At 39.2% G+C, this 14357-nt stretch overlaps 1 protein-coding gene across 6 annotated transcripts in view; it reads right to left on the bottom strand.

Annotated features, from left to right (window-relative positions):
- Window positions 1-265: 265 nt before the first annotated feature.
- LOC134226502 (insulin-like growth factor 2 mRNA-binding protein 1) overlaps window positions 266-14357 on the bottom strand; it is a 319847-nt gene continuing 305755 nt past the window's right edge. For 5 of the 6 annotated variants that reach the window (XM_062707319.1, XM_062707316.1, XM_062707318.1 and 2 more), the window contains one exon: window positions 266-11822. In XM_062707319.1, coding sequence (XP_062563303.1) covers window positions 11670-11822 — 153 coding nt within the window. In that variant the 3' untranslated portion in view covers window positions 266-11669. The remainder of the gene's footprint in view (window positions 11823-14357) is intronic. The other variant, XR_009983491.1, reaches the window with a different exon arrangement.

Raw genomic sequence — 14357 nt, 5'->3', positions numbered from 1 at the left:
CGGGTTTTACACTCCGTAGGATCCACACGGTTTTGAGGTTCGTCGCTTGACGCCATAGCAGGCGTCCAAGTCACTCAGCCTTTGGGCGAACGAAAGCTTGCCGCGCTTGTGTCACAAAGTATGATGCGTCTCCACTCCACCGCGTATCCACGGGAAAAGCTCATTGAAGCTGAACGACCAAAAATCAACACGCACCGGTTGCGTTGCTCAGCTTTAGTGATGTAGGGGGAGGAATGTCATCACATGTTCCAAAAAATAAAAACACTTCTTTTTTTTTGAAAAATTAAATTTATTCAGAAAAATTAAAAAAATCATTTAAAAAAATCGGGTTTCTATATTTTCTTGTTTATTGTAAATGTGTGTCTCGATTGATTTCCTCTTTGCCTATGCTATTAGATCTGCACGCCGGGTAAATTCTACTTCGTCTCCATGCAGAGATGAATCGTTCATTTAGTGGGGGGGCACAGTTAGGGTCCAATGAAAACAGTGGAAATTACAGAAATAAAAACGTGTATATTTTCGGGGCTGTGGCTACGCTGAAAGTGTTTGGGTTGTGTGTACGTGTTTTGGGGACCAATTTCGATCGGTATGTTATCTCCACGGGTGTTCGTTCTTTCTATTTCTTTTAGCTGGTAGTTGGTAGATTTGTTTTAACTTTTCCGCAATTTTACAATTTTTTTGGGGTAATTTTCTGATCTCTCTCTCTCCTCTCTACGAGTAATTTTCTCTCCTACTACTTTTTCGTTCACTCTTTCTATTCCTTCCTTCTTCCTCGGTAGTCTACTGGTTCAAATTGTGGGATCCGTTGGTCTTGCTTACGGGTTACAAATAGAAAGTGTTCTGTTTCAGTGTGTTGCCAAAAAATTAAACAAAAATAGGTGCTTACTCGATAGGTACTAAAGGTCATTTATATTTTTTGAATTTCGCATTGGTGGTAGTTATAATGTGGATTAAATATAAAGCGCGGCGTTTTTTTTATATTTCACTGTTTTTTTCCAACAAGATCAAATTGAGGGGGCTTCTCGGTTTGTTGAAAGCAGTTTTGGTCAAAGAAGCATCGGTGTTTTCTTTTTTATTCGCGCGCGCGCCTCATGTTGGTTTCTTTTCATCATTTCTCATTTTAGTTTTATTCTGACGAGTATCTCTTGCCTCTTAATCATTCATTCGCGTGCGGAAACGCTCGAAATCATCTAAAAATAAATCGTAACGGTAGAAATGGACTTCCCGGGTTCATTTCTCTGCGGAACTGCTGCATCCGGACATGCCTTACCGTTTCAAACTCGCCGGACGCCTCGACAGCCGGATAGTTCGGGCCAACCGAAACGGCTGATTTGGAATTAAACAACAGTTTGGACTTGGACTCAGCAGAGTTTTCTTTATTTGGCATTCACGTTCAATACTTTCCAGTTATCGGAATGACAGTGACGTTGCTAGTCAATGTAAGATCAGGCTGGGGCTAAGGGTATTCGGGTAGATATTCGGATCTCAAAGCGTCCGGCAGGACGAAACGTGTCGGTCAAATCGGGATCAGACTTCCACTCTAAATCAGAAAGAAAATAGGCCTATGAAGGATTTCTAACTGCTTCTGGCTTTCTGGTGGCATGCTGGACAATGAGAATTCTGTTTTCTGCTCTTTGTTTCCGGTCTCTGTTTACTTCCATTCTATATAAATACAAACTACATTTAATATATATAAGTGCCCATTTTTCCTTCCGCTTCCTTCTTCTCGTTCACTTTCAACTTGTGTAATAGGTTGTTTTTTTATACTTTAAATTAATCTTTTGCTTCGTATTTTCACTATATTAAGTTTCTGAGGTAGTTCTTCTTTCTCTTGTTGTTGTTTTTTGTTTTTTTTTCTTGAAATTTATGTATTTTTCTCTTATAGCGATTACTTGGGTTGGATTTTAAGACGAAAATATGTTCGTATTCTAAACTGATGAACTTTTACGTGCGAATTTTAGATGGGCCGGATTTCCCGGAAATGATCGTTATTTTTGCTTTGAGTGTTCCAGCTGTTTGGCATTTCTGCTCTGTTTCTCTGTCGGAGGTGGAGGCGTTTGTTGATTTGCTGTTTCCATGGTTACTACTGCGACCGTACTGTGTGGGTTATTTGGGGATGCGTTTGGTGTGTGGCGTTTATATAAATATTGGGATATGGGTGGCGTGTTTATGGATGAGTGTAAGTCCGGTTGGTAAAGTGTATAAGTAATCTATTGTTTGATGTGTGCGTGTAAAAAAAATAAATTGACTATTGGAGACACTGCCGTTTCGTAACAGAGAAAACAGCGGTGCGGATACTTATGAGCAAGTGTGTGTGCTTTTGAAATTGGGTGTATATAAATATAAACATTCGGCGGTTGCGTGTCAACAGCTTTTAAAAAATAAAACTGTAGATTTGGTTTGAAATATTACTGCTATTTTGATTTGAGTTTGACCTAGGATAGTTTGACAGGTTTACTTTGTTTGCATGTATGTGTGTTTGTGTGGCGTGTTAAGTTTGTTGTTCATAAACCAAAACAAAAATTTGGATCATAATAGCTTGATTGTGTTTTGTGTCGGTGTTAGAATAGAAATAAGAATAAAAAAGTTATAAAAATATAATCTTTATGCAATAATATTGATTCATTTTCCACATTATTCAACACATTATTCATTTTTACACAAAAACTATAGTAATTTTTCTTCTTGAGGAAGATATAAATACAGATAATGACAAGATTATAAACTATTATCACACAGGCATGTCAATATTTGCATTATATCCTAACTCATAACTAATTTTCGTAACATTTCTGTATTTTTGTTTGTTTTAATAATTAAACAATGATAAAAATAAAAATATATATTATAATTTACGTTTCTCATTTTCTCTTATTTTTTCTCTTTAATGGGCTCGTTTTTTTTTATTATTCTTTAGACTCATGCTACTGCTGGTGGTGTTGATGCTGAAAGTTTTCAAAATTCAACTGCTACTAATAATTTGCTTGTAGAAAGTTTTGCTCTTCGCTTACAATACGGCGAACCAGGGGGGAGGGGGGTAATTTCTTGGTGAGGAAACAAAAACGGACATTGGGAGGAATCAGGGAAGGAGATGAACGGGTGCGGGGATGATGCTCCAGAATCGCCACCTACTTAATTACGTTGTAGTTCAGTCTCCTTGTGTTGGTGGTGACGGTGCCGTCGCAATTTTCTTTGTATGTTTGTAACTCTCTGTGTTTTGTTCCGGATTATGGAAGGATTCAAGGATGCGGGATGGGGTGGGGGTCGCGTTAAATTACTTAAATAAAACGAAGATAACTATAGTCCTATATATTCTTGTAGCGCAGCGTGAACTCCGTGGCTGCTTTTGTTTGGATGTGAGTTTGCATGCATGATTTTTTTCCCCAGTGTTCAATCGGATTAGCCTTTTGACAGCTCTCCCGAAGTAGGCTGTTGGTATTTTTCGATGTGGGTGGGGTGCTGCGATTGTGTTTTTATTTTAATTTCACGTTTTCGTCACGGTCGTCAAACAAGTGATGGATGCGCAGCTGCTTTTATGTGGAAGAGTGTGTTTAAGGGAAACGATCGAATTGCAAACAAATGAGCTGTTGTGAATGAAAATGTTTTCTGTTGGTAATCTTTGTTAGTAGTTTCTTCGCGCGATATCTAAACTTAAAATTTACGTTTTTTTTTCGATAGCTTTAGTAGTTTTTGATAATCGATCCAATCATTATTTTTTTTATCCATTTAGTAGTTTATAATTTAGTTTTATTTCATAATATAGTATTTCTCACCACTTCAAAAAGACTTATGATTCTATTTCAAATTAAACGAAATTATTTTAGAAATGTACTCTTTTTAAAAGAACAAAAAATAGTTTTGTAGAATTCATGATTTCTTCTTCTTTTAGTAGTAGATTTTAGTAGTATTAGAAGTAGTAGCATTAAATAGTAGTAGAAGTAGTATCAATAATCAAATCTAAACCCATGGTTTACTCCGAATATGACATTTTGTTTTGCATCCTTCCTGTGTTACGTTCAATGTTCGGTTATCTCCCTCTCTCGCATGTCAAAACCGAATCATAAAATAAACAAACAAATGTCCGAATTTCCGAATGTGGTGCTGCTGGGTGGGTGTGGCGATTGTGTCGGATTCCCCGTGTATTTAATTCTGGCCTGCTTTGCCTCGGGAGAGTAATATGGTTTCGCGAAAGGAATCGAGAAATGTCTGCCTAAATGTCCAGCCAAACCTGCGTGTGAGTGTGTGTGTGTTTGAACGAAATGGCGGATGTTTCCATGTGGTCTGGCGTTTCATTTCAAAAGTACAATTGGGTTTTCTTTTCCTTTTGTGTGTATTTGTGAGATTTTGCTTGTTTAATCCTAAATATTTTCTCGCATTTTGTTCTATATATCAATATGAGGTAAGAATGTTCCATTCCGTGTTATCTATTTCATCAAACGTTTTCTATTTTGTATATAGTTACTTGTCTCAATCATCGAATATAATATGCATGTTTGTTTTTTGTTTGTTTGTATTTGTGTCTGTATCAGGAAGTTTTCGATCCAAGTAGTGTTAAAAATGTCATTTATTATTATTTTCTTTATTTGATGCATGTACTAACGAGAAGCGAGGAAACCGGATTTCCCGTTCGCGGACTGCCCAAGTCGACAAGGTGACCTCAATTGTTTTTAATTCATCTTCTTGTTTTTGTTTGATTTCAAAAACGATCTCCCGATCAAAGCAATCGGTTTCTGTAAGTGCCTATGTGTGTCGGTTATGAAATGTCAGATTTTTTATACCGCGCCGTACAGTGTTGCCAAAAATTATTCCTATATCCTACCAATTATATGATTTTTTTGGGTTATATTATTATTTTTGTTATCTGTGTGGTTCACATATCAAACATGTTTGCTATAATTTTGAGTCTCAATTTTGTGGTTAGGTTATCTAAAATTAATGCTAGTGCAAACTTTTTTTTTATCCAGGCATCGAAACATTTATCTTGATGCGCTTATATTTACGTGTCATTTCATCTAATCTTTTAGCTTCTACAGATTCAAGGAAAATGAAATTGGTTATGTCTATTTGTTTATACGATTCACGATCACCTTGCCTACTCTGCTTCGGTTATGTGTTTGTGTGTTCAAAATTCTTTTTTTTTTTGTTCAATCTTTTCTTCATATCGAGATGCGAAATGCGATTTTCATTGTTTATTTTTTACATCATAAAATATGCCAAAAGCAAATGGTGATTTTGTCTATGTTCAGTTGTAGCATGTAGCCATGTAGTTGAATCTAAAGATGTGGGTAGTGCAAATTATAGTTCGAAACTTTTCCGCTACGGCTTTGCTTGTTTCGTGATTTGTTTATTCATTTCGTCATATTGTTTATGGGTTTGCTCCAACGTTGTGAAGTGCTGTGTTATGCCAAAGTTAACATGTTTTGTATCTTCTTTTCATGGGACTTCTCGAGTGACTTAATACCGTTTTCCAATCAGTTTGTTGTTGTTTCTGTTGTCATTTTTTTTTCTGTAATTGTTCGGGGAATAATTCATCATTGTTAGATTTTTGTATTTGTTGTTGTTGACCTCTCAAAATTGGTCTTCCATACTCGGGGGCTATATCTCTGTTTTGTTGTTTATTTTCTCTCATGGTCTGTCAATCAGATGGTTTCTGCTGCCAATGTTGTTCGTTTAGTTGTTTTTTGTTGTTTCAATTGTTATCATTGCAATTAAATTAAAAAAAATCGTTACTGGAACCGCTGGATAAATTCCCAACAGTTTGCTATTCAAATGTTGACGTTCGTTTTGTGACATGTCAAAAGAATGATAAAATTTGACAGATAAGTCGCTATTAACGACATCGGAAGCTACTGTGGCATCCATAAATGCTTGTAAAATGTTGCCTTTTTATATCAATTTATTAAACTTAAAAATCTGATGTCCGTTGGACTAAGAGTTTCCGCCCACAAAGAACATTGTCCATCTATCTTCGGTTTGTACTATTTCAATTTGTACCACGAAAAAAAAGGTTCGTTCTTTCCGCATTCAATATAAAGCATTCAGCGAATGATGTTTGTGGGTGTTTCATTCGATGTAATTCAGATTTAAAAATAAACTAGGATAGATAAACAAAGCAAAAAAGAAAACTTTGTTTCAAGATGTTTTGGAAATTATAGAAGAAGCGCAAAGAAACAGATGCCTAATGCAGCACATCTGCCATAGTTACTCTTTTTCGCAGGAAAGGGCCGTTTGGATGAAAGGGCGAAGCTATTTGGAAAAAGTTGTTTGGACGATTGTACCATTTGGCCAGACAATCCATTAGGTTGAAACCCATCTGGACGAAAGTTTCATTCAGCCGAACGGTCATACGGTCGAATATGTTATTTGGCCGAACAGGTCATTTGGCCGAACAGGTCATTTGGCCGAATAGGTCATTTGGCCGAATAGGACATTTGGCCGAATAGGACATTTGGCCGAATAGGACATTTGGCCGAATAGGACATTTGGCCAAATAAGTCATTTGGCCGAACAGGACATTTGGCTGACAATTGAGCTAACAGGTCATATAGTCAAATTGATTATTTGGCCGAATAGGACATTTGAACGAATAAGTCATTTGGCCGAATAGGAAATATGACTAACAATTGGTCGAACAGGTCATTTGGCCGAAATGGTCATTTGACCCAACGGGTCATTTGGCCGAATAGGTCATTTGGCTGAGAATTGGCCAAAAAGATCATATGGCCAAAAATGTCTTTTGGCCGAAAATATCATTAGACCGAAATGGTCGTTTGACAGAAATGACCATTTGACCGCAAATGTCAATTGGCCGTACGGCCTTATGACCGAAAATGCCGTTTGACGTCTCACTTTTCATTTCTCACTGAATTAAAAGTCGGCAGTGAGACATTTCACTTCTCACTTATCATTTCTCGCTTCTTATTTCTCACGTCTCATCTCTTACTTTTCACAGTGAGAAGTAAGAGGTGAGAAATGAGGAATGAGAAGTGAGAAATGAAAAGTGAGAAGTCTCATTTCCTACTTCTCACTGCGCACTCCTCATTCCGCGATTCTCACTTTTCACTCAGGGGGAAATGAGAAGAGAGACGTCTTTCACATTACTCATTCGGCCAAATGACAATTTCGGCCAAATTACCCTTTCAGCCAAACGGCTTTTTCAGCCAATTGACTTATTCGGCCAAACGACAATTTCGGCCTAATGATATTTTCGGTCAAATGACTCATTCGATCAATCGACTTTTTCGTCCAAATGTTCAGTCGGTCGTAAGTCGCTTTCTCCCAGATCGGTTTTCGGCCTAACAACCTTTACGTCCAAACGTCCAATTAAAACCAAATGGAACGGCTCGGTAAGATGACTTTCAGCCAAACGTGTCATTCGGCCATGTTTCATGCGTCCAAATTGGCTTCTAGGCGAATGAGTTTCAGCCAAACGACCCGTCTCCCTTTTCAGCTACGAAGTAATTTTTTTGTAAGCAGACAATCGGACATCGGTGGCGCTTTCATCTGTTTTATCCATTCGTACTTGACAATTGCGCACATTGTGTCCGCTTGAGCGCCCTTGGCCGTCCGTTTCTCCGCGGAAGAAGTATTTATATCGAAAGTTTGTGTATCCGTGGTCAACAAAATTGTTTGTCAACAAACCTAATCGAGAAAAACTGTCAGCTGCTCTAAACGGCAACAGCGAAAGAAAAAACTTTCTCAGTGTGCTGTGAAAAAAATGTCAATCCAAGGTCAGCATTTGTACGAGCTCGGCGACCTCCGTCAGGGAAACGATCAAAACTGGTCGTTTCAACGTCAAAATTCGACGCTTTCCAAGACAAAAGTTGCGTCTTTCGTAGAAGTAAAATGCCAACACTTTTCCTCCATTCTGGACAATTTTTGCAACTGTCAAACTGTGTAATATTTTTTTTCTGCTTGTAAGTATGTGTGTGTGATCGTTTCATTTCTCTCGCTCTCGCAATATCACAACCATCATTTCCTCATATTTTCAAAAAACAAACAAACGAATGGAATCCGTTTGACGGCGGTGTACTTGGCACAACTAAATAACGCGCGCATTAACCTCACGATTCACGTCTTTCCGCTTTCAACACGAAAAGTAAACAACAAAACCTAAACATCTACGAAAATAAACAAAAATAATAGGAAAATAATATGTAGGCGTGTACGTTCTAAGTTTCTAAATTCAAATTTTGACCATAGCTGACCCTCTTGATCGCTCTTGCTCACGTCCGTCAAGGTTCGGTTGTATTTATACAAATATTCAACGATATTATAGCCTCTAGGATTTAATAAATATTAAATTTTTTAGCTAAATATCTTTTTCTTCTTTTTTACTCTTTTTTGCTTTTCCCTCTCAAATATATATATAGTATATTTTCAATATAATATATATAATAAAAAAATCTAACAATTGATTTTAGTCACTTTTTCTCCGAATTTCGATTCCCTCTCTGTTTTGTTTTCAGTTTCTTTTGTCGCTTAACGCGCTCGATTTTCGAGCATTAATATTCTCTTATGTCCCTAAGTTTTAGGTAAAAGTATCTCGTGTGGTATCGGTTTCTACTCTCCTCGACTTCTCCTGCTTTCTCTCATCATCCCTCGTCCTCTCTCATCGCTCTATGTGCCGATACTACTGTGGGAATTTTGTATGATTTTAGCCCCGACATTGAACACGCATCTCGCACGAAAAATGTGCGATTTTGCGAGTTACATTTTTTCTTTTTCTTCTTCTGCTCTTCAGTCACGAATGGTTGCTATTAGAATTGATTTTTGTTTTGTCGAATTTTGAGAATAATTTTGATCGCTTCACAAGTTGTCTGCACGGGTTTGTGTTTCGTTTTTCTTCCTTTGCTGCGCCTGTGCAAATTTTGGTAAACCCTCTCTCCCTGAAGTGTCTTGTTGCTTCCTTGTCAGTCCACAGAATAATGATTTTGAAAGTTTGTTTGTCGTTAGTTGCCAAAGAAATGCGTAAATTTTGCGTCTACTACTAAACTGGAGTCCTCCGGTGTCTATCTGCTAGCTTGCTGCACCTTCTCCTAATACGAGTGGAAGGCTACTTCTTTAATACGGTTGAAAGGCTTCGATAAATTTGGAATCGACGAACTGGCCTCACTGCTGTCACCGGCAACAGCACGACCAGTCCGAATGAGATCTTGAAGTTCGAAAGTTTTTAGTCGGGTTGCATGTCATTGTTGAACACACGAGTGCTGAGGTTAGGTGCGATGAAAAAACTGGTTGGCAGCACTGCCGTTGTGGATTCGGTTTTTTTGTTCTAACTATTGCGAAAAAATGTCAAATAAAGTTAAAAAATGGAGAAAATTCAACGCTTTATACTATTTTGATTCTGTTTGCTTGCTCGTTGAGGTACGTGTCCTATCTATTGTTTGGTTAATATGTTAGAGGTTCTATTAGTATGTGTAGTTTGATTGTTTTATTGTTACGATTGGTTCTGTAAGGTGGTGAGGTTATCCAGCAGATGTTTTAATATAAAAACAAAAATAGAAAACAAGAATAATAAACAACAGTTAAGTGACGTTAAGTTAAACAGCTGTTATGAGGTTAGTTTGAGAGCTTGTTCATCAGACATTTTGCGAGTGTCTATTTAGACTCTTGCTGGGACAAGGGTGTGAATCGCAAAGGAGACTTATGCGATGATTTACCCCTTTTCCAATAAAACTAACAATGCATAAATTTCGTCAACGTCAATCATTTGCATGGTCTTCTATTTGAACGAGGGCAAATCTACGAAAAGTGCTTTCTTTTGCGATTTCCTTCCTTATTCTCGCAAGAGCATTGTTCAAAAACCGAAAATCGATTGGCGCCCAACAAGTTTATCGCTGGCTCCCATGCTCACTCGCAAATTGCTGAATCCCATCAATTGCTGTAGGGGGTGGGGGAATGGGGGAAAATAGTTACTGGGAAAATATAGCTTTCAACAAGTAGAATTATGTTCAACAACAAGTTAATAAAAATTGATTAATGCACCTTTGAGTGAGTAAAGTTGAAACGTATAGTTTTCATCGTCTAGTGTTTTGTGAGTGAGTTCTTGCATTGCTTCACCGTAGGAAAATGTAAACAATAGAGCCGTCCGACCGGTACGCGGTCAGCGACCTTCGTTGCGCTTGATTCTATCGGCTAATGTCCTAACGAATAATGACGCCATTGAGGCTTCCGCTACTACAAGTCCCAGTGAGCTTGATGATGACTTTGTCTCATTATGGTTGTGTAAGTTTGCATTAGTGTCCTTTGAGTTTTGCATATGGATTGTAAAGCGCCCGCACATACATCACGTAACACTTTTCGAAATCGGCCGACGACATCGAAATGTCGCCCAGTGCTTCGGGAGTCAAGCGTTACGCAATCTACGGCGGTCACCTGTAATGCACTTTCATTGAGGTATTGATGTTCTCTACAAATGCGACCCCCAGAATCTGAAGACGTCGTCGCCGTCGGTTGATCGGAACGGTTGGTGCGCTTCCTCCACGGTTGCTATTTTACCTTAATCTCTAACCTCTAACAATACCTTTCCTCTCAGTTCTCCTGTGTTTCTGTCAGCACCGAAATCTAAGGCAATCGACGGTTCATTCATCTCTCTTTCTAAACGCGTTCTTGCAATGTTTGGCACTTTCTCCCCTTCTTGTCATTCGTCAACAAACTGGCAACACTCTTTCTCTTACGCGGAAAAGAGCACCGAACGCAATCTCTCTCTCTTTTGCTTGGTTTCTTAATTAAATCGATCTCTTCCTAAACACTAGTTAAAAAAAACAACATTCGCTTACGCGCTCGCAAACTTGCTTAATGCTCATTACAACGTCTTACCGTGCAGGGGGAGGGGCAATAGTGCCCCCGAAAAACTTCGCTCGATCCTCGATCCTTCGATGGGAAAAGCTATCAAAAAACAGTGTGACAACCGTGTACGCGCGCTTCCGTCTCGTTCTCTCGTTCCCAAATGGAAACTACGCTTTTGTATCGTGACTCCGAGCCCCGCCCACTGCGGTGGGCACTGCCACGCCACAGAAAGCGACGGGGTCGGAATCCATTTTATGTTTTTTTTTTCAATCAATCCGAAAGAAAGTAAGGTAAATATTTTTGGTTTTTAGTTTTCCATTCTGTTGTATAAAGCAGAGCAATATTTTGAATGCATTCTAATATGCGGCTGCAGCGCTTGCGCTGACTGATGCGAAAAAACTTTGGATGGGAATGTAAATTTTAAACTGTAGTGCCTAAATTCGAAATATGTTTTGCTTAGCTAGAGAGATTTCTACGGTTAAAGACTGATATTCTGGTACACAATTCTTCCAGAAGCCGATCGGGGTCCGAGAGGGCTTCGTTCCTGTGTAGGAACCAAAATTTGATATTCTAATCCGGAGCATAACCTTCTGCTTGGAATAGTTTTTTTATATCTTGCGTTGGGTTGGTTGCTACCACTCTGAAACGAAATTGCGGTGACTCATGTTGTGAAGCAGGGCCTACCGCTGCTTCCGCTTCTAGTGTGATACGATTGATACTGGAAGTAGTTGTTGATGTGGTAGAAGTTGTTGTTGTTGTGTTAGTTGTGTAGTTGTTGTTGTTGTTGGTAGTGGTGGTGACTGTGCCGTTGAGGGCGGCACTGGTAATTGCAGCTGACGGCCATCAGCGACGATGACGACGACGATTGCAGATTTTGATTATGCGCTTGTACTGGACGACGGCGGCTGTGCGGTGGCAGCAGGCGTGGACGAGGTCGACGATTGTTCCTTCGCCTTCTGGGCTTTCTGCCGGTTGGTTGCGGGCGGGGGGTTCGTGGCCAGCATCATCGTCCGGATGCGTCGTTGAGCGGACTGTAAAGAGGGTGGAGATGGAATGACCGATTTTAGAAATTGCTTAAAACATGGAAAAGGACGACGCATTTGACTGGTGAACCTAGTGGGAGATGCCAAGCTTTACTGAACTACGAACATAAGACAGCAGCAGTACTTTTCTGACGATTTTATTCGCCTAGGGCAGCGGTTCTCAACCTATGGTACATGTACCCCTGGGGGGAATATCGCTGGCCCAGGGGTACCTTGGGCAACAATGCGTAATGAAAAAAAAATTTAAAAAAAAATTGTTTTCGCTAAAATTTAGGTCTTCTGAATCGTAATTTTATAGTAGTTCTATAAAAACACATGAATATTAGTGCTTGGCAGTATTTCCTTCTAAGCTCCGAAAACTTTGAAACCAAATCCACAACCAACAGTAAAGGCTGGATCCCAATAGCGCTTTGCGCGTCGCGTTGTACTGGGCGTTGAAGTCAGCGTGTTGTACTAAAACGTAACGCCAATGATCGTGACGCATTCACGTCCACTATGCAACGTCAGCGTTGTGCGTTTATTTAACAACAATAATGTTTAAAACAATAATGGATTTAAAAATGCATGATTTGTTGCTCATCAGAATTTTTTTTAAATAAAGTGAGAAAATTATTAACGAACTTAGCAATCAGAAAGAATATAAAATCGGCTATAACAATTATTATAAAAATTCTCTAGTTTTAGAAAACTAGAACCATACGTCTGCATTTCTGAACTCTCTGAAATAATATTTATTATAAAATAGGCAGAAAAAAACAATATGCTTTTTCCAGGAATTCCTCCGACAATTGCTCCAGGCATTCTATCAGGGATTCTTTAGGAATGCCTCCAGCAACTTTTTCGGCAATGTCTTCAGGAATTCCACCATCAATTTCGCCGGGAATTGATCCGAAAATTCCACCATTATTTACTCCAAGAAATCCTCCACGAACTCCTTTATAAGTTCTGCAGGGAATTCTTAAGATAATTCTTTCGTGCTGTTTCTCATAAAAATTCTTAAAAATTGCACCGTAGAATTTTTAAGAATATTCCGTGGAAATTCCGCAGAAAGTTTGAAAGTGTCGACCAATTTCTGATGAAAATTTCAAAGAATTTCTCCAGGAATTTCACCGAAAATTTATACAGAAGTTATACCGAAAATGAATTCAACAATGGAATTTTCGGAGGAATTCCTACATTACTTCCCAATGAAATCCTAAAAGAATTTCGATGGAAACTTCAAGATTTCCACTGGGTGATCCTCCAGGAGTTTCTCCGAAAATTTCTCCGGGAGTTTCTCAGGGAATTCTTTCAGGATTTCCTCCGAGAATTATTCCGGTAGTTCTATCGGAAGTTCCTACGGGGGTTCGTCTGAAAATTCTTCCGGGAATTTCTTCAGAATTCCCTCCGGAAATTTATTCAGGACTTCTTTCTGGAATTCATTTAGGCTTCTTCAGGAATTTATATTGAAATTCCTTCAGAAGCTCCTCCGAGAATTTCTATGGAAGCTCCTCAGGGAATTCTCCGAGAGGTCCTTTGATGATAATGATGGTCCAGCTACATACCCCTACAAAGGTTTCAGCTAGACGAGATTCGTCTATAAGATGAAAATTTTTTCCGAGAATTCTTCTGGTAACTTCACTGGCAGTTCCTCCGGGGGTTCCTTTGAAAATTCTCCCGGGAGTATCTTCAGAAATTTCTCCAGAAGTTCCTTCGAGAATTCCTCCGAGAGTTCCTTCGGGAATTTCACCAGCAATTCATCCGGGAGTTCCACCAGTAGCTCTTCCAAAAAATCATTCAGGTTTTTTTTTTTCAGGAAATCATTTAGGCTTTCTTCAGAAATTTAGCTGGAAATTCCTCCCGAAGTTCTTCCGATAGTTTCTCTGGAAGTGCCTCCGGGAGGTCCTCTAGGAATTCTTCTAGGAGTTCCTCCTGAAATTCACCGGCAGTTCCTCCGGGTGTTTCTCTGAGGAGGAACTCCCAGAGTAATTTCCGGAGGAATACCCGGGAACGTTATCAGAGGAGTTCTCGGAGGAACTGCCGGTGAAATTTCTGGAGGAATTTCTTGAAGAACTACAGAAAGAACTTTTGGAAGAAATCCTGGAGGAACTCTCGTAAGAACTCCTGGATGAACTCCCAAATGAACTTCCGTAAGAATTCCAGGAACTCCTGGAAAAAATCTTAAAGGACCTCCCGGAGGAACTTCCAGAGAAATTCTCCAAGGAACTTCTGGAGGTATTTGTAGATAAATTCCTAAAGAAAGCCTAAATAAATTCCTGAAAGAAAACCTGAATGAATTCTCGGAGGAACTACCGGAGGAATTTTCAGAGGAACAGTCGGTGAAATACCCGGACTTGAATTTCTAGAGAAACTTTCGCAATCCCATTTCCCGTGAAATTCCTGCCAAATATCCTCCAGGAATTCCCTGTGAAGTTCCTGGAGAGATTCCCGGAGCAACTCTTGAAAAAACTACTGGAGGAGCTCCCGGAGGTACTCCCACAAGCACTTCCGGAGGAATTTCCACAAGGAAGTCCTGAAATAATT

This window comes from Armigeres subalbatus, chromosome 3 (genome assembly GCF_024139115.2).
Source record: "Armigeres subalbatus isolate Guangzhou_Male chromosome 3, GZ_Asu_2, whole genome shotgun sequence".
NCBI lineage: Eukaryota > Metazoa > Arthropoda > Insecta > Diptera > Culicidae > Armigeres > Armigeres subalbatus.
Note: the sequence above shows the minus strand (reverse complement) of the source record. Positions and strands in the feature narration are given on the sequence as shown.